At 41.0% G+C, this 27,570-nt stretch overlaps 1 protein-coding gene across 1 annotated transcript in view; it reads left to right on the forward strand.

The window, feature by feature from the left end:
- The first annotated feature begins 15,170 nt into the window (after positions 1–15,170).
- The window catches only part of LOC139459211 (ADAMTS-like protein 2), a 26,773-nt gene continuing 14,373 nt past the window's right edge, over positions 15,171–27,570 (forward strand). The window contains exons 1-4 of the mRNA XM_071240665.1: positions 15,171–15,281; positions 18,611–18,714; positions 24,461–24,533; positions 26,575–26,677. Of these exons, the coding sequence (XP_071096766.1) occupies positions 15,171–15,281; positions 18,611–18,714; positions 24,461–24,533; positions 26,575–26,677 (391 nt within the window). The remainder of the gene's footprint in view (positions 15,282–18,610; positions 18,715–24,460; positions 24,534–26,574; positions 26,678–27,570) is intronic.

Raw genomic sequence — 27,570 nt, forward strand, 5'->3', positions numbered from 1 at the left:
AATTTATTGACTTTTGACAACCATTTTCTCCCTAAGTGACGTTACTGATATCAACATGGACTTGTATATAGGTCCGTGGTATCAACAATAAATTGTGCCACACAATGGTATATCAAACAGACCATCATGCGGGGAATGATGTAAAAACGAGGACCGTGACTTCAGTGTATGGTTGCAGTTCTTTACACAATGGTAGATTTGTGCTGAATATTGCCCATTTTTTAGATGAATGCTACTGCATCTCAAGTCCAAGATTACTGTTTCACAACTCATTGTTAGGACAATAGAATTGTTAAAAGAAAAATGACAAATTGCATTGAATTGTTCTTGATTGGGACTCACATGAAATAGAGTTTCTTTTAGTAGTAGTTTTTGAAACAATTATACATGTATTCATAATATTGACCAAGATATTCTGTAAAACCAGCATACAAGATGGACTGGCCGGGTCATGCTCTGTCTCATTCGTGACAAACTCGTTTTATTCCGGGACAAGACAAATAGCGACTCGTGACCACTTGACTGGGTTCTGTCTAAGCACAAACGGGCATAGTTGTAGGGTGAGTGGAGACGAATGGCTGTCAGTACAACTCAGTGTGGTAGAGTCTTAGTGATGAGTGTGATGTATGAGTGAGGTAACTGAGACTAGCTGTAGGGCTATGTGAAACTGTTGGCCAAACTCCATGTTCTACTCAATCCCAATAGCATGTCAGGTTCCTGGCCAGTCAGGGCTTGTTGGGGTGTCTGCCAAATTCCCATGCCAGACTGTTAGGTGTTGTGTTTATACCTGTATCGTTGTTAGACTTGGCAGCAGTCTTTTTTGTTGCTGTTGAAAAGTAAATTATTGCCAGAGAAAATAAACTGCTGTTTGTTCTCAGAATTAGTTTGTCATTTTTGTGGGCCTGACAAACCAGTGATTGATATTATGAACAACTTCCCATGATGTCTGGTACGATGCCTCACAACTGACCAAGTGTCCGAGACGGATCAACCCAGTCACCTCTTTCAACAAGCAGGTAGTTGGAGACCCAATTCATCTGTTTAAGGAGGTGGATGTGGTGCCGCTACTGTTGCAAATGTTGCAGGGCATGGAGTCATCCAACAGATGACATCCTTACCTTGTCTGCTTGCTGATTAACCTCTTTGGTCATGTGGACAAGGCGTCCGACCTCTGATCAGAATGTCCGTGGTTCGAATTCCAACACGGGACTCGGAAATTTTATGGCCGTTACATAAACAAAACATTTTTTATTTATTTTTTTCTATCCAAAGGTGTTTGTGTGTGCGGTGTAGTGGTGTTGGGGTAGGGGGATGTTACAAAAAAACCACCAAAAAAAACACACTCTCCCATAATTCGCAAACATACTTTTCTTGTTGCATGGTTGTATTCTACATTGTAGTGCACATTTTCTTGCCTGCAATTTCCTGACTATTTGTATTATGGTTATTGGTGAAAATATGATCATATTCATAAAACATTGTTCATTTAAATATTTCCAGGACAAAAAGAATTAATTTCCTGTGTAGTCCTTTTATCATGATGGTAAGGTGAAAATGCTTATTTATTTACTGAGACTGAAATCGCATTGGACGATTTTGAAGCCCCCTTTGTTTAGGCTTTGTAATCTATCAGGTATCCTTTGTTAACAATGGAACTAGACATAGAAGCAGTTAATATCGGACCAGCTGCCAGTCTGCGAATCCGGATCATGTGCCGGACGAATGGAAACTTACCGTAACACATAGATTTTTGTGTTATTTCAGCACATTCTGTGAAGCACAGATATTTTATAACTGTAGCAAGTATTGATAGGAATTGGCACGGAGAGTCGTCCCGTAAGCCATACTTGTTCGGCATCTATACTGGTCCGGTAGTCGGACTCGGCTACTTGGTTGACTGCTAGGGACATTGCTAATACAGCCATTCACTGGTTTATCTAATCCAGACTCGATTATGTTGTTGTTGTTTTTTTTGTATTTTAACGCCGTACTCAGCAATTTTCAGCTATATGACGGCGGTCTGTAAATAATCGAGTCTGGACCAGACAATCCAGTGATTGGTATGAACCTCGATCCACTTATATATGATAGGATAGGATGACATGCATCAACCAAGTCCGCGAGCCTGACCACCCGATTCCGTAAGTCGCTGCTTAAAAGCAGAGTCGCCTCTTACGACAAGCATGGGTTGATGAAGACCTTTTCTAACCCGGATCTCCACGGTTGGATGCGATCATGTCCAGGCCGCCGTTGGCATATTAGGGAGTGCAGCATTAAACATCAAACAAATTGCCTAGAGAGACGGGGAAAATCTTTGAAAATGTTTACAATTTGAATGTCTGGATTGAGAAGGTATGAAAATCCAAAACAAACATATGAGGTACTTCTCTGACGAAGCCATTGTCTTCTTTTTCAGCATAAAACATTCCCACATCCCACACAAACGGTAAATGCCTGCCATATTTAAACATGAACGCCTAAACAGATTATGTGAAAAAAGGTTGATATAACACCTTTTATAGTGGACAAAAATGGCGACAGGGCTTTGAAAAGTACAGATATAAAAGACATTTATTCTCCACTGACGTAACAAAATGTTATGAGGTTCATGACTAGACAAACGTTTTTTCCCCCCTCAAGTTCTGAGGGGGGAAACCGTAACCATTATGGATTTCTGATTTGAGGTGAAATGGGGTTTAACGTCGCGTTATTGCACTTGTGTAGCGATGTGCATGCACGTGTGTGTGTGTGGCTGCTTGTACTTGTCCGGATAATGACGATTTTATAGTGCTAGGCCACTGTGAAACTGTGGCATGAATACCCTATTCAAGACACAGTATACTGACTCCCTGACTAATAGTCCTTGTTTTAGCCCCTTAATGCCGAGCGCCAGGCAGGGTAACACCAAGTACCTTTTTTAACGTCTTTTGGTATGACACGGCAGGGATTCGAACCCCTGACCTTCCTCTCTCCGGACGGGCGCCTCACTAGACCGTGCAGACGTGCTAATAACGCACCCAAATGACCCCCAGCCACTTCGCGTGCCAGTGTGTATTGTTTTGACATGTGACAATGTAAACGCATTGCCACACGAGACCATAATATTCAACAATAGTCTTTGAAATGTTGGTGTATAATGTAAACAAAAATTCACTCGTTAGAATTCATCTCTGTTTTTTTTTAAAGATTTTTATAATTCATATTATTTTCTGCATTCACTGCACCCGTCGATCTGTGCGCGTGCATACGTATGTATTGCTGTCGTCTGCTAACTTTGAAACGCGTCCTATGGACAGCGGATAGACAGAAAGAGTTCTCTCGGCCAGCGTATTTGAAAGCAGTTAATAGGAGTAATATGTTACAAGTTCTGGAACATTGCCTCGTATTTTCTCCACAAGATAACTCCAAGAATCGATCAGGAGAGGCGAATAAGGTAAGTAAATAATAACAATATCTGAATTATTTCGTAGACGGAATTATTATGATCAATATTCCGTCAGCAGAATATATCCATTTAGCATGTCAAAAAGCAAATATTTTTGGGTTTATTTTCCCGATTATATTTCGTTGGTTCTGTCAAAACGGTTGGAAGGCTGCTCATTCGTGTGCCAAAAGCTTGCCAATTAGCCCTCAAACCCCATATCTGTCTACAGATAGTATTCACGCCTAGCATAGCTCAGTGTTGTATGGAACCCGTGGACATTCCCAGTAAAAATAAGTCTCCAGCAACCTAATCTTGTCGTAAGAAGCGACTAAATGGATAGGGTGGTCAGGCTCGCTGATTTGGTTGCTTGAGTGTCATGTATCCTAGTTGCGTGGATCCATGCTCATGATGTCGATTACTGGATTGTCTGGTCCAGATTCGATATATAGCCGGAATATTGTTGCGTGCGGCGTTATGCAACAAACAAAACAATGTTGTATCGAACGCAAACTAGTGCATCTATTTGAAAATGGACGCAATTCATGTTTAATTGTTTGTGTGTCTGTTGTTTAACGCCTCACTCAGCAATATTCCAGCTATATGACGACAGTCTGTAAATAATCGAGTCTAGACCAGACAATCCAGTAATTGATATCATTAGCATCGATCCACTCAATTGGGATATGATGACATGCATCAAGCAAGTCGACTTGCCTGACCACCTGATCCCGTTGGTCGCCAAGCATAGTCGCCTTGTACGGCAAGCATGGGCTGCTGCAGACCTATTTTGTACCCGGATCTTCACGGATTTATGTCACATGTTAATAGTCACATTTGCTTATAGAAATGGATCATTGTCTGCCTCAAATGCCTCCCACCAAACGAAAACAACCCGAAGACTTTTTTGATGATATATTATAATATCAAATAGGGTTCAAACATATTACCTTTGCTTATAATTGAGGATCAGAAAGGTTTTCACTGGGCCGCTACATAGGAGAAATAACCGAATTAATTTCCGATGTGAATTGAAACTGAATTGAAAAGGCATTGACACAGTTGATAGAAAGTGTATTTAAAATATGCTGCAATTTTCGGTCCAAGTATTCAAAAGTGGATAAGAACCCTTATAATTATATAAAATCAAGTGTTTAGAAAATGGATTTTGGAGCCCTTTCTTTAATATCACGAGATGTTCTCGTCAAGGATACCCATATATCTGAAATATTACTTTAATCATAAGAAAGGGTAAAAAGATACCGGGAATTAAGATGGGTAACATTGAATATACTGACGCTTCCATTTGATGGATCTGAAAAATGCCTCTATGCAGAAACGACTACATTAAAGTATTTTGCAAGATTTTCTGGACTTAGGTCAATACGTATTGGAGAAAACACGCTTACGAGGTTTTGGTAGACAGGGCATGCCCTGGAGGTAGGAAAAAACCGCGGGGGCGAATTTTTCCTACCCCCAGGGCATGCTCTGTCTACCAAAACCGAGGGAAAGTGGTTTTCCATACTTATAAACCGTCTAAATTGATATATTGTTATAACGAGCATCTATATATGAGGCGCTTCATTATAGCGCTTCCTTGAAGACGTGATATCATAACTTGCACGTGAAATTCGCTGACTTGCCAGGCGTTCAAGAGCACTTGGATGTGTCAAAAACAAAACACAACTAAAATACTTACTTTGAAATGAAAGTGAAATGTCGCTTTAAATGTCCACGCGGAACTGTACACATGACATTCGATTTTAATTGAATTAAAATTTTGAATTGCTACTTGTCATTTTTTCAGTTACTGGGTTAAACCTTGGATTTGAGGTTTTACGTTCAAAGTAAAACCTCCCGAACGAAAATAAAACCTCATAATAGGTTTTACTTTGAAAGTAAAACCTCTTAATAGGTTTTACTTTGAAAGTAAAACCTCACAATAGGTTTTAATGCCTATAGAAAGAACTCTCTTACTTAATAGAGATCCCAATGAATAGGTTTGTTTATAAAGACAAAACTAAACTAGCCTGGAATGGATTAAACGAAGGGATCCCGCAATAAACTGTGTAATGAATGGAAGGTGGATTGATGAAATACATTATCTAATTATTAGGTATAGATGTTCATGTTGAACTCCAGAGAAATGGTCAATTTGAATTTTACAGGTAATCTTAAAAAGATAAAAAAGAAATTAATTTTTGGTCCATTCGAACTTTGAAACCCGTCAACAGTAATGTAGTATCTACTCCTACCTAAATTAATTCACCTCACCTCGAATATGCCTAGTCCTTCAGATGATATAATACAAACCTTTCAGAAAAAAGGGTTTCCACTTTGTATGGAAAAGAAAAAGAGTTAAACTTAAAAGAAATGTCATGTCATTATCCCTACAAATGGAGGTATTAATGTACCGGTGATTAAAGATGTCATTGTGGTTCAAAAGACTCCATGGATGAGAAGAGTATTATATGACAACACAAAGTGGCCCACTCTGGCAGCTTCATGGACACACAATATTAACTCATTACATGTGGCGGATTCATTTTATATCCCAAAACATATCATTTCTAATACTTCAAACATATTTTGGTGTGATGTACTAAAAGCATGGACGCTATGTTTGAATTAATGTTATAAAAAGGCAAAAAGTGATATTGAGCTAGCAAGTCAATCTATGTGGTATGATGATAATATTAAAATAGGGGTAAAACAAGTCTGCTTTACAGAGTGGACTGGAAAAGGTTGGTTGGTTTGTTGTTAAACGCCGCACTCAGCAATATTCCAGCTATATGACGGCGGTCTGTAAATAATCGAGTCTGGACCAGACAATCCAGTGATTGATATCACGAACATCGATCCACGCAATTTGAATCGATGACATGCATCAACCAAGTCAGCGAGCCTGACAACCCGATCCCGTTAGTCGCCTTTTACGGGACAGGGAAAGGTGTGAGGTATATACATTTAGTGAATTTAAAGAAACATAAGAGATTAACAATGGCTTTCTAACATTCCAAGGTATAAAAGATGCTATCAGAGAGCATTGTACGAAAAAGAACACAACGAATTTTAGAAGGATACACCCATGCCCAGTTCTACCATTTAATGTCTTTCACTTGAAAAATAACACAAAAAGAAGCAAAATATTTTATCATAATTTATTGGACCATACTTTACTGGAACAAACACTCATACAAAGTGGGAAAAACTGATTGAGAAACATCCTGACAATGAAGAATGGAAATAAAGTCACATGTTCAACAAATCAGTCCAATTACATGGGTCGCATGGGTTTTGAAATTAATATTTACAGGGATACGAAAGAAATGGGTCACGTTTATCGGGTCAATAGTTAGTTTATACTATTAGGCTGTGATTGTTCTCATACGTCAATCAGATTAACTCAGACTTTGGCTTCACTTGCTTGGGCGTCACGTAAATCACATGTTCTAAGTTCTCCTTGTATACTTTCAAAACTGATAACACTCGCGGTGGGCTTAAATGTAAACAAACAATACAGAACATATATAACATGACGTAGATCTACACACAAAGATAAGAATGTTTATTATGAAGGCAGCATAATGAGTGAGTGAGTATGTTTTTACGCCGTTTTGTTGCAATATTCCAGCTTGTGGAGAATCGAACCCGGGCCTTCGGCGTGATGAGCGAACAGGTTAACCAGGTTACTTTGAAAGTAAAACCTCACAATAGGTTTTAATGCCTATAGAAAGAACTCTCTTACTTAATAGAGATCCCAATGAATAGGTTTGTTTATAAAGACAAAACTAAACTAGCCTAGAATGGATTAAACGAAGGGATCCCGCAATATATATAACATGATATATAACATGACGTAGATCTACTCATAAAGATAAGAATGTTTATTATGAAGGCAGCATAATGAGTGAGTGAGTGAGTATGTTTTTACGCCGTTTTGTTGCAATATTCCAGCATGTGGAGAATCGAACCCGGGCCTTCGGCGTGATGAGCGAACAGGTTAACCACTAGGCTATCCCATCACCCCCGCAGCATGGTCCGTTTCATGACATGCGAGTGATATAATTGTGATATTTGTATCCATAATAATTCAAAGTCTAGTATGCTATATGTCTACTTTTCTTTGATTCAGAAGCAGAAATAAGTGAACTGTTAAAGGGTCCTACGTACAAAATTTACATTGAGAATATCTAAATGATTAGATATTACATACTGTATAAATTTTAGATTGTGTCCTTCTGCAGATTTATCGTTTTTTGGTAACTTCAATTTAATATCTAAATATAGTAATCCGTTCATAATCAGAAAATCTCCACCAAACTAAACAATGTGTCATGTTTTGAACAGGTTAAGATTTCGAAAAAACAGCTAAGTACATTTTCATACAGTTGGCTAATGACTGAATGAGATTTTACACTGCATGCAACATTTATGATGGCTGAGTGTTAAACGGACAGACCAATGCGTTCATTTAAATAGTTTCAACCTGTCGGAAATTGGAATGACTCTTAAAAGAACATACCACTTCTTAAATATGCGATAAATTCAATGCACAGAGCCTAGAAATTACACAAGACCATCCATTCCAAGGTAATCAAGAGAAGTGAAGCAACCCTATAATATCCAATGCAATACAAAGCAATCCAACTTTAGAAATAGTATAAGGAATTTATTAGTTTCAAGGAATTAATGGATTAGGCGATCAGTTCTTAAATGGACAGTTTGGATTGAACGTTCATTTAATGTTCGTTGCAGCTTGGAAATACACCTGTTTTCTTCAAGTACGAGTTTAGACTTAGTTTAAGAAAACAGTTTTCTCATTTTCTAATGAACGCATTTCACCATCGCATCGCATTGATGCATCAGGGACAAAAATGATTTCCGATGCTATTCCCTATTTTGACTTGTACCATATGTATTCGTGGATTTTTTTTCAGGTGAACAATTGACTTGCCTTTGCATGTGTTTGTGACAGGTGCCACCTGTGGGACAGGATACGCTCACCTTTTCGCTAACACCAGGTATCATCACTTTTTATAGAGATTCATAAACACATGTTCAGGATATAGTCGGAATCGTACAATCGACTCGGCTGTTGGCAGAGCTTTCTTATGATAATGGTGATGGTTTTGCCATTTTTGTATCTTTAATCTCAGTCGTCTTTTTCTTCCTAAATTAGTTATATCAGTTAAAGCACTAGTCCGAAATGAGCTGTGGTCCAGTTGGAGTAAAGTGTTGGTATCTACCCCTGCTCTTTCCATGGCCCTTGAACTCTACTCAGATGTGCCTTGTGAATATCAATTTCCCGAAATTTCCACTTTCATAGGGGCGGTCGGGTAGCCTAGTGGTTAAAGCGTTCGCTCGTCACGCCGAAGACCCGGGTTCGATTTCCGACATGGGTACAATGTGTGAAGCCCATTTCTGGTGTCCCCCGCCGTGATATTGCTGGAATATTGCTAAAAGCCGTGTTCACGTTGGCCCACCCAATTAAGAAATTCGCCAGTAAAGCACTGAAAATCTTGGTTGTCGTTATGAACCTTTTTCTGTTGGAGGCCTGAAATATGATATGTAGGTCTACTTGTGTAACGAATGGGCTGCTTGCGAACTGACGTGCAGGACAAGTTAAATATGAGACATTGTGTAAATAAGAGAATTTTTTATCTACCTGACATTTTTGCACATCAAGGCGTAACCTTACACATTAGAAATTTATGTAAATGACGGTGGTTCAGTTGCTTGTTGCCCTGTAGGATTAAATTGATTTTGCCAAATGTTGCAATTCCATGCGTCACTTGTGATGGACGAGGTGGTGATCTCCGCTGTGATAACTATAGCATGTAATGTCCCCCCCCTCTCTCTCTCTCTCTCTCTCTCTCTCTCTCTCTCTCTCTCTCTGTGTGTCAAAAATGTTAAACGTATGAAACACAGTCGAAGGTTTTGTCCTAGATTTACGTCTCGTATGTTAGGGAACAGGCGGGGTTCCGGTTCGGTCTATCTTAAAAGTAATATACACGTGGCCTCAAATTAGCGCATGAAGGTTTACTAGCAGCGTGGGAAGTATGTTATTCATGATCGCGCTGCGACGTCCTACAGCAAGCATATGCCTCGGCTTATGATTGCATTATATTTTCACAGCGAGCAGATGCTGTTTTATACATTTCATACACTGTTCACGACGGCATGAATGCAGGGTATGCCTTTGTGTTTCAAATGTAACTTGGCCCTACATAAAACTTGTTTGTTTGTTGTTTATCGCTGCATCTATGTGAAAATCCAGTGATTGACATCACTGAGCATCGAACTACGCAATTTGGATACGATGCCATGGACCAACCAAGTCAACGAACCTGAAAACGTTTTGGAATCTTGGAAAAAAAGCGACAACACTGTTAGGTGTTAACAAGGCACATTGGGCTTAATTATAAGTCTTTGTAGCCTATTAATGATACCATTTTGTTGTTCATATTATCAATCACTCGTTTGCCATACTCAGTTATTAACAGGAAGTCGTATTACGTCGAATATTGCTGCATGTAGGGTTAAACGATCAGCTAAACATGACCAAATAATGAATGAGTGTGGATTTATCAATATCCCAGCAAAATCACGACAGGAGACACCACAAATGAGGGGGGAATCAAACCTGGCCCTTCGGCGTGACGAGCGGAGAACGCTTTAACCACTTGGCTACCCCACCGTCTCTTTAGCAATGTAAAACCTTGAAAGTTGAATAACATTCTTAAAGAAAATGAGTAACCTTGAAAAACTTTTCCCCCGAGTTCATAGACTTGCAGTCTCTTACCCGCTTATTCGTTTTACATGTAAAGTAAATGACTTAATAGTTTGGTGATGTATATATAAATTAGTTAATTATGAAGCATGTCTTAGTTAACCATATTTACTATATCTTTTTTCAAAATTGTGTAAATGGCACTGAAGTCGGCCTGCTTCACACAGATATTGACCTATCTGTGTCGCAGCAAGGGCAGTCGGGTTCAAAGAACCAGTTCATAAATCAACAGATCAAACTAATTTATGGTTTACCGACATACCTAATTTCGCATTTAATATGGAGAGTGTTCCAGTGTAGAACTTTAATCATTCCTGGTGTTTGATGTAGATAATTATATATAGTTCTGGCACAGTGTATCTACTGCCCTCCTCTTTTCATAGCACGCGTTTCCACAGACGAATTCCCAGGTAATTGAGACTCATTGAATACTTACCTGATATGCGGACTACGCTGAAACTGTGCGGCGAGATCAAAGCGTTGACTGTCGGTTAGGTTATCATGTTATAAATAGGTTTAACTAATGGGCATTTAAAGGCGCTAGATCCGGTACGAATTACAGTGGCATGAGCTTCATTTCGAAGACGAATGAAGTTGCACTTGTAATCAGTAAGCATATATTCTATTAATACCTTCATGTTATCTTATTTAACTCGTCGGAGATAGTTTTCGTTTCGTTTCTTTATTGTTTAACGCCGCACTCAAAAATGTGCCATCTATATAACGGCGGTCTGTAGATAATCGAGTCTGGACCAGACAATCCAGTGATTGACATCGTGAGCATCGATCCACGCAATTGGGATCGATGACATGCATCAACCAAGTCAGCGAGCCTGACCTCCCGATCCCGTTAGTCGCCTCTTACGACAAGCATAGTCGCCTTTTATGGCAAGCATGCCTTCAACAAGACAATCTGCATTGTCTGATTGTAGCTGGGCCGCCGTCATATAGCTTGAATATTGCTGAGTGCGGCGTTAAACAACAAACCAACCAACCAATCTTGTTCAAGGGCAACGTCTGACGTACTTAGCACTCTATGCACTCAAAGAAAAGTTAAGTTCTTAAGTTAAAGTTCTTAAGGGAATCGTACTTTGAGGAAACATGTTCTCTCGAGACGACCTTGCTGTACCGCTTCTCGTAACGCGTGCTATGATGTTGCAACATGTTGAACGTTGCCCAGGAACGTATATTTGTTTACGTTATCATTTCAGAGGCTGCGCATTATTCCGCTAACTCCTAACATCTGCAATCAGCAATATTTAACAAGATAAGAAACACTACTAGTCATCAACCTCATTGAAACAGATAATAGAATGTAGGGTACTACTTGAAGTCACCACTGAGATCTATCTATAAGGGAGGCCACGCCGTGTGTATTTGGCGGTAACAAAAAAAGTTCCCACAATGACAATTTAGTTACCATAATTGTTTAATAATTTTTACAAGAAATGGAGTTGAATATTTGTTTATTAATAAATTAAGTCAGGTTCTCTGGCGACCCGTAAAGGTAGAGTAGGTCTTCAGCAACCTATTCTTGCCATAAAAGGCGACACACCACACAGCCCGCACCCCACAAACCCCACTCCACACAGCTCCGATTCCTCACAAACTTACACCATACTATGACGACACCGCATTCCCTCATCACACAGCCCACAGACCTCACTCATCACTACCCGGACCCGTGAAGATCCGGAGTAGAATAGGTCTTCAGCAACCCATGCTTGCCGTAAAAGGCGACTAACGGGATAAGGTCGTCAGGCTCGCTGACTTGGTTGATGCATGTCATCGTATCCATATTGCGTGGATCGATGCTCACGATATCAATCACTGGTTTGTCTGGTCCAGACTTGATTATTTACAGACCGCCGTCATAAAGCTTGAATATTGCTGAGTGAGGTGTAAAATAACAAACAAGCAAAAACGTTCGTTCTCTGGCACCATTTCGGAACTTGATGAATTCAATTATCTTCGGGAAACCAACTGTGAGAGAATTATGCCATGTATTTGGAAGGACACTTATAGTGAATAAAAGCGGCAAAACCTTTCCCATATTCGTGAGAAATCACTGCCCAAAACAGTCGATTGTACGATTTTGACTATATTATAAGCATGTGTTTATGAATAACTATCAAATAGTGATGATACCAGGTATTCGTGAAAAGGAGAGCGCATGCTGCCCCACCAGTGGCACCCGTCACGAACACAAGCAGAGGTAAGTCAATTGTTCAGCTGAAAAAGCACGGGAACAAGTCAAGATGGGAATAGTATCGGACGTCTTGTTTGATGCGTCAAATTTGGAATTGTCCTTCACATGTCTGAAAGAAAGTTTAACTGAGGCCTTGAATGTTGTAGCCTTGATAAAAAAAATCTCAGCAAGAGTTGATTGATGCTCTTTGAAATCTTGGTTGAAAGGGCATGCTCCAGTGAATCTCAAAAGTTGTGAATTGTGAATATTGCATTAGCTGAAGCGTGATTATACCCAAGAGAGTGAGTAAGTGGGTTAGACGTTGCTTTAAACAGTTTTAATTACATTACCGCGTTTAAAGCTTTACGTGGGAGAAAAAAAATATATCAACGTTATCCGACTTCCGGGGTTAACTACTTATAAATGAAGAAACATTCTGCCGTGATCCGTCTCAGACCTGCATTACTTCGGGCTTTCCTCCCACATCAAGCTGACACGCCGTGATATACTAGTAAAAGGTCCAAAGAGACGTTAAACCCAACTCACTCACTCTGTCGTGATTCTGCATCATCGTCGTCAAAACCATACATCGAGGTAACGAAGAATGACATCGGATAGCATGGTAGCCTAGTTGGTATTGTCCCAGCCGGTTACATGGCAACACATTGAGTCCTTCAAAGTGGCAGTATTATTAGGTATATTTATTAACTGACTCCCAAGACAGTTGGGCTAACACATAGATACACTTTCAGTAAACTCTCACATAATTGAAATGCAATACACAAAGCATTTCATTTCATTCTGTATAGTTGTATGGTTGTTTAACGCCGCACTCGGCAATATTCCAGCTATATGGCGGCGGTCTGTGAATAATCGAGTATGAACAGTGATCGACGTCATGAGCATCGATCCACACAATTTGGATATGATGACAGCGAGCTTGACCACCCGATCCTGTTAGTCGCCCCCTACGGCAAGTATTGGTTGCTGAAGACCTATTCTACCCCGGATCTCCACTGGTCAATACACAAAGCAGTTGCAATTACATTCATCAAACCGACGATACCAATGACACCAGCGACTATTGGTCTCCACCGAATGAGTTTTATTCAGACTATATCATTCATTAACAATTCACATGTTTCTGTTAAGCATCATTCAACGTTTCCGAACCGTACGCCTAAACCACCTACCTACAAATATACACGTTATGAGGAGAGTATCTACCTTGAGGTCAACGCTGCTATAACTGGTGCATGGTGTTTCAGAACAGCGTGATTTATCGTGTAATGACATACAACTGTTATAATATGTCCCAGTGTTAACGAGCGTTAACGTTTACCCCATGTATAAGAAGATTAACAGGCGCACGGTGCCTCTTGACACTGAGACAGTCTGTTTTTGTTGCCACCCGGGCGTCTCATAATTCTTAAATCATTCACCTTTCAGACTAATAGGGTAGTAGATCCCTACCAGGTTGAATAATCCGTCGTAAATAATTATCACAATAACGTTCACATACCGTATGCGTATATGTCACATTACGCATCCCGTTTGGCACGGGATGAGCAAGGTGGTGACATTTATGCTTGAGTGGGGTCCGCGAGTGACACAGGCGAGCCCGTATCGAGAATAAATAGTGTTTTCCTCTTCACTATGGTATCAACTCGTGTATCCTTAATTAGGGCCCGTGTTGGAGACTGTTCGGCCCTGAATGGTAATTACAACGTGCCGGCGTGTTCACCCCCAGGATCTCGTTACCCAGATTTGATACGGACTATAGCTCGACTAACGAGACGTGAAGCCAGACCACACGTACTCTCAACCGCTCAGGTGTTAACCAACAGGTAAACCGGCGTTCTTCATTTACCTGTGCTCACACCTGGTCGGAGGAGGGGACATGTGTTGCTGAATCAGCTAAAGAACTGCCCAAGACAGTGGTTCGTTAGAGTTCCTGGACGAATTAAGAGTTGACTTTAAGTTGACGACGATTTGTGTTTGTCTTTCGCTTTGGGGATGTCATTGGAGTTTATCATTATTAAAGAAAACGGATAACGCCAACAAGTACACGAAAGTCCTTATACAATTGAAGGATCATCAATTAAAAAAGAACTTATTTACAGAAACGCAAGCAGCAAAAGTACGGGATATCCATTGCAATGAGTACGTCGCTGAGATCCCAGAGAAGAAACCAATAGACAATTAAACGTTTGTAATTACACAGCGTGGAGGAACGCAAAACACCCTTTGTGGTTGAAGAAACTTCGTGCGATACAGGCAATGTTGTCAGTCTTAATATCAGAACAGATGGAAGTACAATTTACAACACCAAACAAAGGGTTTATGGCAAGAGAGGATTTTGTTCGTGAGTTCCTCGCAGTTTGATTGTCTACAGTTAAGAAGCATTGTGACGTTTCGTAAAATAGGCGCAATCAAAAGGATCCTTCGTTTAAGAATGTATTGAATAAGCCAAAATTTCAACTGAGTTTCAACATAAACCTATATTTTTTATGGTTATTTTCCAGTTTGATCGTTTTTGTTTGTTTCTTAACTGTGAGTGTAATCATATTTAACGAGAGATAATTTCTCGAGAAGATTTCCCACCCGGTTTACGGCGCTGAGGATAAGTACTTTCAATTATTTGTTTATAAAATACACCCGGATTGTTTTCTGAGATGTGGTGGGACTGATGTGGGATACGACTAAATTACGTTGGAAATTAATAAAGTTAACCTACATTAAAGATTCGTGTGCGAAGAACTGAGAAGATGAACTCCAGACAATGTATGGGCATACTCCACGTTATCACAGTGTGTTTTGTATTCAGCCATACTGGAGTACAGTCACGTGATAGAACAAAGGGAACAGACCATAAAAAGGTAGGCATTTGATATACCTCATAACGCAACTGTGTAATAAAGTGGTTGAAGATTAGTGCTTTTATATCAAGTGAAATATGAGAACTTCAAGGGAATGCTATAAAGCTGTCTTATCTTTCTCTCTTTGGGTTTAATGTATGTATGTGTGTGTATATTTTACACAATAAACAGAACATTTGGTGTTTCCTTTCAAATAAAATGTTTATCAGTCGCCCTTATAAAATGGAAAAGATATTTGACAAGCCGATGAATTAATCTTCGTCTATATTCGTCTGCATATGAAAAATCATCACATTTTAGAATGTGTCAAACATAAGCTCCAATGAATTACATCTCTAACAGCTGTATAAATCCTGTAATTTAATCCCACAGTAAAAAAACTGTTTTATATGTAAAAGTGTACGGGTCCTCTTCCCAAGAGTTTAGTATATCACCATGCTGTTTCCAGCCATATACTTGTGAGGTCACCGCGTTGCCTCAGTGACACTGACAGTCAGGTGTTAATCTTCTCAGCACCCCTGTGATATTTGTTCCCCTTACGTGTCAACAACCCGGATAAAGCATTGCGGATTGTCCGAGACCCCGTCTGTCATTATTTCAGCAATAGCTGTGAATTAAAAAAAGATGTTTGATGTCGAGTCTCAGTTTCAATGCAATATGCAGAAAATCTACATGAAAGAAACGATTTGCGTCTTTCCAACTATTGTTGACTGACACTTTTGAGCAAGCGTCTGGGGTTATGTATTGCAACCACTTTCAACATTCTATAAAACTCACAATAATGTTAAAACTAATTTTAACTGTATGAATATATTGTCTTTTGTGTTCATTCGCAAGGGGAATTCAAATAAATACCTACATATACGTAATCTCAAGCCTTTAAGACTTTCGGCCGTCATCGAATAACCTCCTTGGGTTGAACACTACATTTAGCATAGCATTTCTAGCACTGTAGTTCTCTAGTAGTAGGCCGAAAGCTTGATATTACGGGGTATGAATATAGCTAATTTGCACGATGATGTTGATACGTCACGGAGCTACTTATATAGCGCAATATCTCATTCCATGGATTAATCTTACTTTCATTAGTAAAAGGATTGAGTGAGTGTGTACGATTTTATTCTGCCTTTAGCAAGATTCCTGCAATATCAAGGCGGGGACACAAGAAATTGGCTTTCATTGTACAAGAAATTGGCTTCCATTGTACCCATGCGGCTATGGGGTATTATAACCGAGTCTTCGGCGCGACCAGCGAACGCTTTAACCACTAGGCTACCCCACCCCAAAATAAAGTTCCTCATGAAAGTTCGATAACCAGCCAAGTCGGTCACTACTAACGAGGGCCGAGGTTACAGGGAAATGATAAAAACTCATAGGTGGATCCAGAAGAGGGGTGGTGTGTGTGTGTGTGGGGGGGGGGGGGGGGCCGGACCAGACCCTCCCTTTTGAAAACCAAATGTAGTATGTTGTAGGCAGTAACAGAGTGGATTTTGTTATTTTGGACCCCTCCCGTTTCAAAATTATTGAGCCGCCCTTGCAAAACGGGCAACGGGCAACGGGCACTAAACTGGGTGATGACCGAGGCAAATGTTGCTGGAGCCGCCCTTGTAAAACGGGCAACGGGCACTGGACTGGGTGATGACCGAATGTTGCTGGACAGCAATAGTTTTTGATACGCAACAGGTTCGAAACCAGCAGTGACTGGTAAGGGAGTCATTAGCCAAATGGAGTGGCCATCACTTTGTCTTTATTTCGTTCGTTCTCTTCAACAAACATCCAATACTGATAGGTTTAACCATTTTTTATTTGGAGATAATATCCCGAACATTTAAAACCAGTAATATTGGCGTTATAAAAATGCAAATATAGGTCAGGTTAAACAAGAAATAGAATCTAACCAACATCAAAGAAACACCTACCAAAGACTAAATGGCTTGGGCCCGAGATCTGAACGAAACTGTCACCAAATATCGATGAATTAAACACAATCCTATCTTTAAGTGAGATCAGTTAATGTAAAGGCAGATTTTAGCAGCAAATTGGTCAATTATAGAAGCAACAGTCTTCAGTCAATTAAGATCATCATCTAAACAGCCTGGTACACCCCGGTTTTATGGTGACTAAAGATGAAACCATTTAGAAACAGTTATTCAATGATAATGTATTTGATACAGATGTCCTAGTTGTGTTTTGGACATGGATTGTGAGACTGTTTTATGCCTAATAACATTTTGATAACGTTTGTAATTGTTTGGGTCAAATCCAATGTTCAAGTGAATAGCTTTTTTTGTCCGACAGTTAAACCTTCAGCATAATAATTTTTATCATATAATGAATAGTGTAATCGATCCAATGAACCAATCCATTTACTGAGTATCACGAACTGGTAGATATGCATATGCGGCCATCTAGCAGGACTTCTTTATGAAAGTTCCATATCTCGATGCGATGACTACTTGCGCGAATACTTTTCTTTACGATACTTATGCCTAGCTTAAATTCATATTGGGGGTTCCCGATGTGTTGATGCTTCTGTAAACAAGCATGGCAGCACATAATATGGTGGCATAAAGTATATAGGAATGTTTGCTGGTACTGTAGCGAGAGTGGAAAATAATGCGCCGTTGGCATTTACGAATGAGTGAGTGAGTTTATGCTTTACGTCACATCGGCAATATTTCAGCCATATCGTGACGAGGGCATTTACTAACTCCAGCCTTGCATTGTGTGTGTGTGTGTGTGTGTGTGTGTGTGTGTGTGTGTGTGTGTGTGTGTGTGTGTGTCATAATGCATATTTCATATTTCTAACTGTATGTTTTTGACGATACGGAAATTACTCGGATGTTCTTTAGGCGAGCTCACATGGATGTTCATTAATCGTTACGACACTTACTGTAAAGCTATTAGCTAGATCGTCCTGCTCACAATCAAGCTGCTATCCGCTAAAGAGGCTGATATTTCCTGTGAGATAACTGTTGGGAAAAGAACCATGGATAAATTCATAACTTTAAATTTCTTTGATCACCACAGCATATCCCTTAATTTTCTATCCTTCTTGTTAAAAAAGAATTTAGATTAAGCTACGTTTATGATTCATATTGTTATAATATACTTTATTCGTTATGAAACGTCAAAGACGGCGCCAAAAAGGCGCTATGTCAGCACATAATAATGGACACGAAATGTATTTTGCTGTTATTAAACTTAAGTGTTATGACTGTCGTTCTTAACAGCTTCTATTATATTTTGAATGGCCGACGGTAGTGTGGCTTAATGTGTTTCAGATTTCATGGGGAAATAAGGCTTTTGAGGCAAACTTATTTTTTCAGATCTCTTGTGACTTCCGGTGGAGCGCCTGGAGCGAGTTCTCGCCATGTTCTCGTTCGTGTGGTCTCGGCATGAAAGCTCGCCACCGTACGTGCTACGAGTATGGGTAAGTGGCAAGACCAGGCTATTCATGTGACCAAAGACGAGACGTGTAACGATGGTTATAAATATATAGCGCTCACATAATTCAGGGTTCGCATGCACCTATTTACACACAGGTGACCCGTGAAGATCCGGGGTAGAATAGGTCTTCAGCAACCTATGCTTGCTATAATAGGCGACTAACGGGATCGGGTGATCAGGCTGACTGGTTGATGCACGTCATTGTATCCCAGTTACGTGGATCGATGCTCATGATGTGAAACACTGGATTGTCTGGTCCAGAAACGACTATTTACAGACCGCCACAATATAATTTAGCTGGAATGTTGCTGAGTGTGGCGTTAAACAACAAACAAACACACTGGTATGTTAGTATGATGCATAAGTACAAGAGGTAACTTGCATGGACCAGACAACGAGTGATTGATATCATGAGCATCGATCCACGCAATTCGGATACAATGACATTCATCAACCAAGTCGGCGAGCCTGACTAACCGACCCCGTTAGTCGCTTCTTACGACAAGCATAGTCGCTCTTTACAACAAGCATGGGTTGCTGAAGACCTATTCTACCCCGGATCTTCACGGATACCAAAACGTATAAATTTACATTGGTTTCTGACGCAGAACTGTCCACAAAACGTCTTCATAACAAGCTGACGACATGTCCATTCCTCTTTTGTACTGACTTCTAGAGCTACAATAAAATCCCTACAAAGAAAGATGTGTTGTATGGCCAGAGAATAATTACAGGTTTAGCCACAATAAATGATTCCACAATATGCAAAGTATTTGCTGAAATATTTGCAATCTCAGAAAAGAACCAAGTTCAATTCTGTCAAATCATTTGATCTTTTCACCCTGTAGTCGGACTCGCCAAATAAGAAAAAAACGTAATTCCTTGACCAGTGTGCATTTGGCAATAAACATGGCGACGATAGATAATATTGCACTGACATCTCTGTCATCAAAGGTTCAGGACAACTTGTCGTTGGTTGGTTGGTGTGTTGTTTAACGCCGCACTCAGCATTATTCCAGCTATATGACGGCGGTCTGTAAATAATCGAGTCTGGACCAAACAATCCAGAGATTAATATCATGAGCATCGATCCACGCATTTGGGATCGATGACATGTATCCACCAAGTCAGCGAGCCTGACCACCCGATCCCGTTAGTCGCCTTTTACGACAAGCATAGTCACCTTTTACGGCAAGTATAGGTTGCTGAAGACCTATTCTACCCCGGAATCTTCACGGGTCCAGGACAACTTGTCAATAATGAAAGCAAATGTCAAATGAATTTCAGTGTGAAACACAATGTGTAATATCCTGAACTTGCTCAGATACAACATTGTGCGGTATTTGGGGATAGGACATCTAGGCAAGAAGTAGGCATCCCCATTAGCACCAATTGTGTTCCCCTCCTTGCTGATCTGTTTCTTTGTGCATATGAACGGAATTTCTGCTCTGATTGGTAAAATCAAAACACAGGAATCTACCCACGAAGTTTAGCTTTAGGTATATCAATGATCTGATATCGTCCTAGACAAACATTCGCATTCCCGTGGTTGTTGATGTGGTCACTTGACTTTCCGTTGCATGTGTTTGTGACACTCACCTTTTCGCGAACACCTGGTACCATCACTATTTTATAGTTTTTTTTACACATTCCCGTGGTTGTTGAGGTGGTCACATGACTTTCCGTTGCATGTGTTTGTGATACTCACCTTTTCGCGAACACCTGGTATCATCACTATTTTATAGTGATTCTTAAACACATGCTTATGATATAGGTAGAATCGCACAATGGAATCGTGAGCATATTTTAACTCAACACTAACTACAAATCAACCAATTGACCTTTTGGCTATCAATAATTGAGAAAACAATGAAGTCCAACTTTGATTTGGATGCAGGAAGTACATTATTTGCATGTGTGCCTCTGCATGTGTTTTTGACGGGTGCAACCTCTGGGGCAGGATGTGCTCATCTTTTCGCTAACATCTTGTGTCGATATGCTGACGATATTGGCAGAATCTTTCTGTGGACTCTGCTTTTAGCAAAGATCTCATATGGACAATATGGTTTAGGGTAGGTTTATGATTGTCGCACAGACAATAATCATTAATGTACGAAGACACACCAAACATATTTTAGCTTGAATATACCTTGGTTTCTCGTGACTCTTGTTCTAGATATGGAGATAGCCGTTAAAAAAATCCAACCTTTTTCGGGAACTTTGAATTCAAAGTGAAACAAAAACATTTTCATTTTATAAGGAAATATTTGTCGGTTTTTATTATCGCGACCCTCTCCAAAGTTATTTTTCATGACTCTATGAAAGCACATTTTTGACTTTATGACAGACATACTTTCTTTAGGAACCTTTTAATAGTGTCACTTATGCACAGGCGGATTCAGGCACAGCTGACACAGACTTACACTTAAGGTGTCTGGAGAAAGGTGGTGGGACATGTATATTCACCCAACTCCTCCTCTCTCCGGGGGAAGTAAATTATCCAAAACATTCAACGCAGTATGTTTATTCTTTTATACATTTATTTATCGCAATAGTTTCACAATTAAATTTAATGTCATGTCGACCGAATACCGTATTTATTTCAAAGAGAAACCTGTAAACCATGTAATGTTGAAAGGCCCAAGGGTCTTATTTAAGCCTCAATCTGATGGGGAACAAGCACCTGGTCCGAGAAGGTCGTCCCGGTAAAGTCAGTCCAATAAAACCCTAGCAGGAACACCCATGACGAGGAATACCCTGCTCACATCAATGTTATATATTCATCGTCACCTACTGACACAGAACAGGAATACTGATACTTTAATACAGGGATACGTTCCATCCGAGATATTATCAGTGGAGATGTAGATAAGTCCGACTGTGGCACTGTCTCTCCTTGCGTGACGTGGCGATGGGCGACAGTCTCAGGCCTACGATCGCCATTTGTTGGTCCAACTGTGGCATTGTTTCTCCTTGCTTGACGTGACGATGGACCTCAATCTCAGGCCTACGATCGCCATTTGTTGGTCCAACTGTGGCATTGTTTCTTCACGCGTGACGTGATGATTGACCACAATCTCAGGCCAAGGATCGCCATTTGTTTGACCGACTGTGACGTGACTATAGGCGACAGTCTCAGGCCTAGGATAGCCATTTCGGCATTTGATGGTCCGACTGTGGCACTGTTTCTCCTTGTGTGACGTGACGATGGACCACAATCTCGGGCCAAGGATCGCCATTTGTTGGTCCAACTGTGGCATTGTTTCTCCTTGCTTGACGTGACGATGGACCTCAATCTCAGGCCTACGATCGCCATTTGTTGGTCCAACTGTGGCATTGTTTCTTCACGCGTGACGTGATGATTGACCACAATCTCAGGCCAAGGATCGCCATTTGTTTGACCGGCTGTGACGTGACTATAGGCGACAGTCTCAGGCCTAGGATAGCAATGTCGGCATTTGTTATATCACCGCTTGTCAACTTTTTAATGTGGGAGCACAGCAAATTGCGGCGCCTCAAACGACTGTCAGACAAATGTGAAATGCTGCTGCCTATGTTGAAAGCATAGATGTATAGAAGAAAATGTAAGAAATATTTTGAACTTGAACCTGGGAAATGAAAAGAGGGATACAGACTGCGATGTGCGCCACTGCTTTGGCAGCATCAGACAAATCTATGTGAACATGTAAAACCCCACAAGGCACAGCTCGTCATGATTGATATGAAGACCTGTTTAACGCCTGTTGTGAAATAAATGAAGGCTTTGTCCGCCAAGGCTGAAGTCATGTGTGCACATTGCAAAGCCCAAACCCCAGACAGACACAAACTGCAGCATCACTGTGTTGTTTCCAGGGGTCAGTGGGTGCAGACGGGCGTATACCCTTACAGATTACGGGGGTGTTAAAGCAAGGGACACGCCCTCGGGACTCACAGGGTCCCCGGTAGACAGAGGCCTTTGAAGGCTCTGGTTTCAGCACCCTGGTTTTCCCAAGGCTTAACCACCGTCTGTAATCACAGGCACTGACTCCGATATAACACAGCGCTTGCGTTATCATTGTAAGTTAACGAACCGCGAAAGGAGCTTGGTGTTTGGTTCGCGTCGTGAAAAAGTACGACAGCCTTTGATGTTCGGACAATGGGGTAAGTATTGGGAAAATGACACAGTCAAAGTGGGTTGACTGCCAAATAACAGGTTGGGGTATTCTGTCTGCACCCCCATGAGCTGCGGTCATGTCTGAAGGACAATAGACCCTTATGTGAAGTTAGTGAGTGAGAGAGACAATAGTCCAAGAGACAATGGCATGGGTTGCACCCCAGTGGCGCATTGCCACACCTGTAGCGACACCCACGGATTCAATATGCATCATAGGTGCTTTTCGGGACTGAAAAAAAGGATGGTAATGATTTGAGGTAGTATCGGTATATCGCTATACCATGCAGAGGTTTGTGTCATGTGACACATTGGATTAACGTAATCCTGACCTGCATCACGTAGGGCTTCCTACAGTTATCTGACACGCCCTGATATAACTGAAATACTGTTCAAAGCGGCGCTAAACCAAACTCACTCAGTCGTTTAACTTCTTTGAGAGGCATTTAGAAGTTGGAGTACTAAGTAAGGATAAGATATATGGATGAACCACTTATTTATTACAATTATTGATAACCTACACCGAAACGTCGCTCTTAATTGTAATAAAGAAGTTGTTCAATCCATATATACTTTCCTTACTTATCACCCAGTCGTGCAATGTGTCGTCATGGTTAAAATAGGTGCATTAAAACTTATACTTGTGTACAAATGAGAAAGTGTGAGTGAGTTTTGTTTAACGCCGCTTTAAACAGTATTTCAGTAATATCAGGGCTTGCCAGTTTAATGTAGGGGGAAAGCTCGACGTGATGCATCTTAGACGTTTACCACTTTTGCGAAACCCGCGAAAACGTGTATGGTTCTGACAAACCAAGAATATTAATCAGGATGAATCTGGGATTCAAACCTACCTCGATGATTCAGGTGCTCCTGAGGGTGCTCTTACCCATTTACACATAGAACACAGGTACTCCATGTATTCTTAGATGTGCACCCAATGCATTATCGGAGCCTTTCTCAAGTGCACGTCGCTGTCATATGCCTCCAACTATAACTCAAATACAGCTGAAAGCATTAAATACTGTTAGGCTCTAACGAAGGAAGTTCTTCTGTTGCTACATGATCACGTGAACCTGGCTCGTACAAAACCCACGATATGACACCACTGCTGCACCAAGGTGTAGCGATGGACCGATACTTCCTTGAACCATCAATGTGCGGAACGGATTTGCGCCACTTTTAACAATACAAGGGCAATCAGAAATTAGTGAGTGAGTGAGTGAGTTGGGTTTAACGCCGCTTTTAACAGTATTCCGGTTACATCGCGACGTGTCAGCTTAATGTGTGAGGAAAGCCCGAAGTAATGCAGGTCTCAGACGTTTACCACCCGCGCACGGGTATGGTGCTGACAAACCTAGAAACATAATCGGGGCGAACCGGGATTCGAACCCACGATCATAGGTTTCTGGCGTGCCCAAGGGACGCAACTCTGCACAGTCAGAAATGAACTTTGTATCCATGTCAAGAATCGAAACCAGGCCTTCGATGTGACGAACGAACACTGTCACTACTTGGCCACACCCTTTCACCATTATCATCTGCAGCATTGTATAATATAAGTACGGTGTTCCTGTTCCAGACCCGACCCCAGACCCGTTGATGGCAAGAACTGCAAGGGAAAGACGCGGGATCACCAAGCATGTAATACTCAGGTAGGCTGTTTCTTTTAAATTAGTTGTACATGTATTTCGTCTGCTTAAATCAGAAATATCTAATAAATATTTGACCATGACATGGGTTTGTTTCCTTCACTATGGGGTCGGTTGGGTAGTCTAGCGGTTGAAGCGTTTGCTCATCACGCCGAAGACCCGGATTCGAATCCCGACATGGGAAAAATGTGTGAAGCCCATTTCTTGTGTCCCCTGCCGTGATATTGCTGGAATATTGCTAAAAGCGGCGTAAAACCAAACTCACTCGGATAGCACTGGATTAGCCTTCTTGCATGATTTTGCTGTATAACGACTAAACCTTCCTCATATAGTTTGTACAGCAATTCTATTATATAGTGGGTACACATTTTGATTTCGAACAACATTTACTTAACCGGGTAATGCGATAGTCACGTGAACTGGCGAAACTAGTGAACCTAATTCTGGTATGTATTCCCCTATAGCTTACCGCGATGACCTATGGGTTTAGGTGAACCGGGTGACATTGTCATATTACCCTGAAACAACATGATCGGTACCGTCATATGTGACGTAAAATGGGGTTTAACGTCGCGTTTATGATTATTGCAGTTATATAGCCCCGTGCCTGTAAATGTGTGTGGTTGCTTGTACAAGTCCGGACTTTTTCCAGTGTAAGGTTTTATAGTGCTAGTCCACTGAGACGAACAATGCCTTAGTTTATCTCGCAGACACTTAAATATACTGATCATGATCCGACCAGTCGTTTTCTGCCCTGAATGGCAGAGCACCAGACAGGGAAACAACACGTACCTTAACGTCTTTTCGTATGACATGGCCATGGTATTGAACCGCCGGCTTTCCGCTCTAACCACTGCACCACGGAGGTGTTTCGTAAGGGAAGCACCCTCCGTTGCCATAAAATCATGTTATTCTCATGTGCCTTTTCAATCAGGCTGTATCGCCATGGAGAATCCAAGACAAAAGGTGCCCAGTAACTCATGTTTGTTGTAAGCACCGACTATAATGAAGATTGGGTGGTCACAATGTGCTTCCCGGCTGATCATGTGCGAGGGTTCATTGGTTAGTTATGAGCTATAGTCTTTGGTTGTGGACATTTTATAATGTCCATCCACAAAAACTGGAGTCAATTGAACAGATTGTTTCACTGTGACAACTGGAGGAACGTGCAGTGATCAAGTACCAGCAGATAAAAGCCTGCGACGCAAGGAACACCAAAAATAACACAGAGAAGCCTTGATAATGTGATGACCGGCGAAAGACTGAGTGTCATATTGCTGGTTATGTTGACATTTTCCAGGAGAGAGTAGATCAATAGCACACACACTTCAGCAATATAGAAAGTATCAGTTAGTTGTGTTCCAAAGCTTCTTATGTCTCAAAAACGCACCAGGCACGACGTGTCTCTTTATAATGTAGGTCTGTTTGAAGCTGAACGAGAAAGGTTCTTGCAACGATTTGCGTCTTTGGACGATATCTAGGTTCACCACTTCCAGCCCACATTACCAAAGAAGGGAAAGACTGTCCCATCAGCTGGACATGTTTTGGCCTCGTGTTTTGGGATGCCCAGCTGTCAACATACAGGACTATCTTTAAAAGGCCAAACATTAAACGGAACCGACTATGCTGCACATTTGAGTCAATTACGGAATGAAATTAAAGACTACAAGACATGGGGAACTGAGAAAAGGTGTGCTTTTTCAGCCACGAGAAGGACTTCTATGAAACTGGGTTTTACTTTTGTTTTTTTAAAACTTTTCACAATGAGCCCTTTTTATCGATGAAGTAAGCCTGTTTACTGACGACCGATATGTCCATGACATGACCGATATGTCCATGATATGACCGATATGTCCATTATATGACCGATATGTCCATGATATGACCGATATGTCCATGATACGACCGATATGTCCATGACATGACCGATATGTCCATGATATGACCGATATGTCCATGATATGACCGATATGTCCATGACATGACCGATATGTCCATGACATGACCGATATGTCCATGATATGACCGATATGTCTTATTTCAGCCCTGCTCGCCAGGTTCACGCGACTTCAGAGAACTCCAGTGCTCTTTCTTCAACGGGCAGACATACAGAGGGAGAGTTCACCAATGGAAGGCTTTCACTACACGTGAGTCTCAATCATGGCACTGTGCACGTGTGTGCCAGGTAGGGTGTGCTGGACCAACGCTACATGGACAACAGGCCCGCTACTGAAACTCCGTCAGATATGTGTAGAATAAAACAAGACCGAGGGGTTTTATGATATTTTAAATGTCACAAAGACTCGAGGGGCAGTGCTTTATCCTATTTATACACCGACCGATAAATCTGAAAATACGTAACATTTATCAGCAATTTTATGTTTCATTCACACGTTCCATGAATCTTGTGAACAGGAAGTAAAATATCTTTTACTGGCGCAGTTATTGCTGGCGAAAGTATGTCTTTGCGCTGCTGTTAGTACTATTGCAGTAATATCATAGTGGGGGAAAAAAGTAATAGAACTTACAGTGCACTCACGTGGAGAATCGAACCCAAACCTTATACATATAATATGTTATACTAAGTGCAACATCAATTCAGTAAAAATAAATATCAAAATGGCCGTCAGCAACATAAGACGAGACCCGTAGAGATCCGGGGTTGAATAAGTCTTCAGCAACCCATGCTTGCCGTAAAAGGCGACTATGCTTGTCGTATGAGGCGACTAACGGGATCGGGTGGTCAACGTCGCTGACTTGGTTGATGCATGTCGGCATACCCCAATTGTGTAGACCGATGCTCATGATATCAATCACTGGATTGTCTGGCCCAGACTCAATTATTTACAGACCGCCGCCATATAGCTGGAATATTGCTGAGTGCGGCGTTAAACAAACAAACAAACAGAACATAAGGCGAGCTCCTATGTATCAAACGTCAACGCCAGAGAATAACCAGTCTCGATTATCTGCCCAAACAGATTCCATTGGCCGTAAAACAGCGTGAAGAATGTTCCTTCTAGGAAATTAAATCGATTTG

The sequence above is a fragment of the Haliotis cracherodii genome, unplaced genomic scaffold (assembly GCF_022045235.1).
Source record: "Haliotis cracherodii isolate W230 unplaced genomic scaffold, xgHalCrac1.p SCAF_13, whole genome shotgun sequence".
NCBI classification, from domain to species: Eukaryota; Metazoa; Mollusca; class Gastropoda; order Lepetellida; family Haliotidae; genus Haliotis; species Haliotis cracherodii.